General features: G+C 32.2%; 1 protein-coding gene across 1 annotated transcript; it reads right to left on the bottom strand.

Moving 5' to 3' along the window:
* Positions 1-3030: 3030 nt before the first annotated feature.
* On the bottom strand, positions 3031-3309 carry BDCG_16465 (uncharacterized protein; the record flags this gene model as incomplete). Its single annotated transcript, XM_045425694.1, has 1 exon — positions 3031-3309. The coding sequence occupies one exon, from the start codon at positions 3307-3309 to the stop codon at positions 3031-3033; it is 279 nt and encodes a 92-aa protein (XP_045279819.1).
* Between the last annotated feature and the right edge of the window lie 1920 nt (positions 3310-5229).

Below are 5229 nucleotides of genomic sequence, written 5' to 3'. Positions count from 1 at the left end.
AAAATTAGTAGTAAAACATCACTAAAAATTCAAAATATCTGCATTTCTCTAGAATCATTCAATATCATTCAATACACATCTTTTTCAATCAAATATTATTTAAATACATGTCTTTCTTACCTTTATCATCAATATGTTATCTCAACTCTATGATTTCATTATCAATGAGATTGTACATCATTTTGAGAATGATTATATATCTGCTAAGATTATATAAAGTATTGATTATTATCTGACTACTGTATATTAAATTCAATGAAATATTCACTGTCTTGAAACTGCTAGAGAACTCTGTTTAACATGTGATATAAAGTTAAAGATTATATCAGATATCTTATCAGAATTGAAAAGTTAGTTAAATACTTAGTTTAATGAAGATTTTAAAGCTTTTTTACATTATACAGTTGAGAACTTTATAAGAGAAAAAGATATAAAAGAATATTTCAGATCTACTTATATAAAATAATATTATAATAATTAGAAAGATTCAGATTATAATTTCATATAATATAAATTTAAAAGTGAAAGCAGTATGAGATTTGTTCTTATTACTATAAATAGTGAATAAAGATAATTTGAATTTCTGTAATTTTTATCTATTATAAATTTATAATGAACTTTTTAACCTTTCTCTTATAATTTAAAATATACTTTTATTAATATTTATATGAAGCAATCATTTCCTTGTCAATTAATTAAAGTATTTATTAAATTAAGACATTGAACTACTTTGAATTGAAGATGTAATAGCAGATTTAATAGAAGTTTCAACAGTGAATTTGATAAAAGAGTTTAATAGTGTATTTAATGAAAGATTTTAACAGCGGATTCAATGAAAGATTCAATGATGAATTCAATGAAACATTTCAAAAGTGTATTTAATAAAAGATTTTAACAGTGTATTTAATGAAAGATTTAATAACAGATTCAATGAAAGATTTCAATGATGAATTTAATGAAAGATTTCAATAGCAGATTTGATGAAAGATTTTAACAGTGTATTTAATAAAAGATTTAACAGCGGATTTGATAAAAGATTCAATGATAAATTTAATGAAAGATTTTAACATGTAAGAGATCTATACTAAATAGATTAATATAATATATAGATCTTATAATACAAAAGTGAAAAACATTAGAGAAGAAAAGAAAGAGAAAGTATGAAAATCAGCAATTAGAGTGAATATTTATATGTATATATAGTGAAGCTTCAGAGTGAAAGAATAGAAATTTCATGAGTTTTTCAGCTGAGAATTGATGACTGAGAATCAGAGCTTTCAGTAAAATCTGTGAAGTGTAATGAAATAGTCTATATAATTAATTGAGTGTAGCCTGTTACATTAGTTCTCTCTTTTCAGAGATATAATTATACATAGTTCTTATCAGTCAAGAACTGTGGTCTCAGATAATATAAAACTCAGAGTTCAGATTAGATGATTATAGCTAACTCATTTTACAAGATATTATTAGTTACAGCTGTGAAGTCTCTTATCAAGAATATCTTTAATTTCTTATATAATTTTATTATCTTCTTCTATGATCTCTGATAACTGTCAGTCAGAAGTCAGTTGAGAAGAGAATGAATCAGTGTTAGTATAATAAAGTAAGCTTATATGAAACACATTATAAATCTCTGATAAAGTATTAAGATAGTAGTAATAACTGTCTAGAACTTCTATCACTGTGTATTTTATATAATAATAATTTAATATACAGAATAAGTGTGTGATCTGTATATTTTTAAGATTTAATTATATAAGACCTTCTATCTTATACTGCTCAGCAGAATCTCATTAAATATTAACTTAATTTTCTTAATCTTATTTAATACTTGTTATGAAGACTTCTACTCAGTTATAGATGTCTCAGAGCTTTATTACTATATTATCAGCAATCTGAATTAAACTGTGAAGATTCAGTGTGAACTGTGTGATCTCTAGAAGATTCAACACCTTCATGTAATAACTGTGTGTAAGAAAGAACAGACTTATATCTGTTAAAACAGTATCTTGATCATTAATAGTAATTTCTACATATAGAAGAAGATTATGTTAATCATTCTATAAATAATCACAGAACTTATAAAGATAGTTCTTTACAGTCTGAATTATTCATTCTAATTGTAAGGGGCCTACGCCGATTAGATCGGTATAATATTGATAGGTCTTATATAACAAAGATAAAAACACTAGAGAAGGAAAGAAAGAGAAAGTGCAAGAATCAGCAATCAAGGTGGATATTTATATGTGTATGTGGTGGTGTACGCGGTGGAGCTTCGGGGCGGAAGAATATATGCACATTTGTAGCAGCCGAGGATCGGTGATCGAGAATGGCCGAGGATCGGAGCGTACATAGAATCTGTGGAGTGTAATGAAATAGTCTATATGATTGATCGGGGTGGCGGCCGAGGATCGGCAATCGAGAATGGCCGAGGATCTGCAATCGAGAATGGCCGAGGATCTGAGCGTACGTGGAATCTGTGGAGTGTAACGGAATAGTCTATATGATTGATCAGGCGCAGCCCGCCACATTAGTCCCCCCTTTCCAGAAGCAGTTCCCATCGGTCAAGGGCCGCTGTTTCGGATAACGCGGAACTTGGAGTCCAGGTCAGTTGAGAAGGGAATGGATTGGTGGCGGCGCGGTGGTTCGGTGTGAAGTATTTGATAAGGGGATATGCTGGAGGTTATGATGTCTTACAACTGGAGATTTTATCATTGCATAGTGACTTCTCTTCAAATCATTGTCATTCAACCTCTTCAAGCTCCTGTTTGTGAATTTGAACAGGAGCTAATCTTTTCCCTGTTTCATTGAGGCATTCTCATAGTTATCTTCTGAATCTTCCTCTAATGTAACATGGCTGGTGTGGACAGGCACTGATCCATCCTTTGATCTTTCTCTCAAGTGTGGAGGCACATAGGTTGATCAGCAGTTGAAAGTGATGTGTCTCAATCAGTTACAATTGATGCATACTCCATGTTGACATTGATTAGTAACTTCTTCAGGAGTGATCCCAGGGACTCAGAAGCCTGTTCAAACAGTGGAAACTCTTGCTTGTGCATAGGCATTTGAATCTATCCAGTTCATGGCATCTGCATCATTGTTCTTCAGTGTGAGTGTATGAGTGGCTGGGTTATCTGTCAGTGCAGATGTATGAATGTAATGTCTTCTGCCACTGTTCTGTATATTCTTGAGCTTGGTAAGATAATCATCCATTGTCTGGAGCTGTGTGTAGAAGCCTTCATAAGTCTGGTCTTCATCTGCACTTACAAGGGCCTGTAAGAGTTTGAAAGTTAATGTCTTCTTGAGCATGCTAATCTTCATTCAATCCTCTCAAGACAGACTACCTGCTTCTAGAATCTTAGTGTTGAAGTCAGAGATGAATATTGTAAGAGAAGTATTTCTCTGTCAGACACTCTGTAATTAATCTAATACTTTCTATTGCATGACAGTGTCTTGGAACAGAATATCAAGATATTTCATGATGTTATCAGATGTTTGTAATACTGATTTACATACTTTTATTCATGAATGAAACTTCTGTTTTGCATAATCTTTCAATCTTTCATTGATATATCAATCTTGATTGATTAATGAACTGATGAAATCTCCATCTACACTCAGTTTTATAAGCATTTTCATTTTTCATAATGAGTAGAGAGTGAGATCAGAAGCATCAAAATATGTGAGAGCATCTAAGTGTTCTTTCAGTGCTTTTGTATTCAATTCTGTAGATGTTGGAATTGTGTGAGTTTCTTGTGATAATTGTTAAATCTCTTCATATTGATGTTGTTGAGTTGCATGCATATCAGCTATTTATTGTTATTGTAGTTTCAACATTGCTTGAAGCCACTGTAACACTGTGTCTATGTTCATGTTCAAGGGTTTCATATTATTGTTAGACATGATTATATTGATTGTTGAATGTATGATATCTGTGAAATCTGAAGAAGTGTAATTGTATTCTTATATGTCTGAGTGTCAGAACTCTCAGGTCTTTTGCTAATGTTCTCTTGTAAGATCTTATTCTCTTTGTAAGATCTTGTTACAGGGCCAGGGCGACTGGCGAGCAAGCTTCTATCTGAGGACTTGGTGTCCACTTAACTGTGTGACTGTTTCTCTATTTCTTATGTGTTGTTATGTGTTTGAATATCTCTTGATGAATAATTGTTTCTAATGAGAAGATAATGCTGGATAATTGTTTTCTAATAAGAAGACAATGAGTGTTTTTATAATGTAAGAGGCCTACACTGATTAGATCAGTATAATATTGATAGGTCTTATATAACAAAGATAAAAATGCTAGAGAAGGAAAGAAAGAGAAAGTGCAAGAATCAGTGATCAAGGTGGATATTTATATGTGTATGTGGTGGTGTACGCGGTGGAGCTTCGGGGCGGAAGAATATATGCGCGTTCGTAGCAGCCGAGGATCGGTGATCGAGAATGGCCGAGGATCGGAGCGTACGTAGAATCTGTGGAGTGTAACGGAATAGTCTATATGATTGATCGGGGTGGCGGCCGAGGATCGGCAATCGAGAATGGCCGAGGATCGGAGCGTACGTGGAATCTGTGGAGTGTAACGGAATAGTCTATATGATTGATCAGGCGCAGCCCGCCACACTAATACATTATTGATCTCAGAGTGATAGATAGTTGATAAATGATAAATAATCTTAAGAACTTGATAGATTCTTGTTCAGAGAGCACTTATGAATTAACAGTCTTAATCAGATACTATAGATCTCAGCAAGTTATATATCTGATAGAATAAGCTCTGTAGAAAGACTTCAGTGACATATTCAGTATTTATCTTATTATAAGATCTTAATATTATACTCTTACTTAATTAGTTAATAATAATCAGAACATTCTTACAACTCTTACTCTCAGAGAGATTAATAGTCAAGTTAATTACTACATCTCATTAGATTCTATTAGAGATATTAAGTGATTTCAGTAGATCTTTTCTACAGTTCTTTTGTGAGATAACAGAAGAATAGCAGTTACAGTTTCAGATAAAGTATTTGATACTGTTTAATATCTCAGATAGACTGACCGTGTGACCGTGTCTGAGACCAGAACCAGATTTTTTAATAGTCTCATTATCAATTTGACTGATCTCATTACACAGTTTTAACATTAGATAGTAGTCTCATACTGTCTCAGTGAGACTTACTGTCTACTCTTATCACATTTTTCAAATAAGATCATGATTTCTACTTCTCAATTTAA

Source organism: Blastomyces dermatitidis, assembly GCF_000003525.1.
Source record: "Blastomyces dermatitidis ER-3 genomic scaffold supercont1.2, whole genome shotgun sequence".
NCBI lineage: Eukaryota > Fungi > Ascomycota > Eurotiomycetes > Onygenales > Ajellomycetaceae > Blastomyces > Blastomyces dermatitidis.
This window is presented reverse-complemented; position numbering and strand designations above follow the sequence as displayed.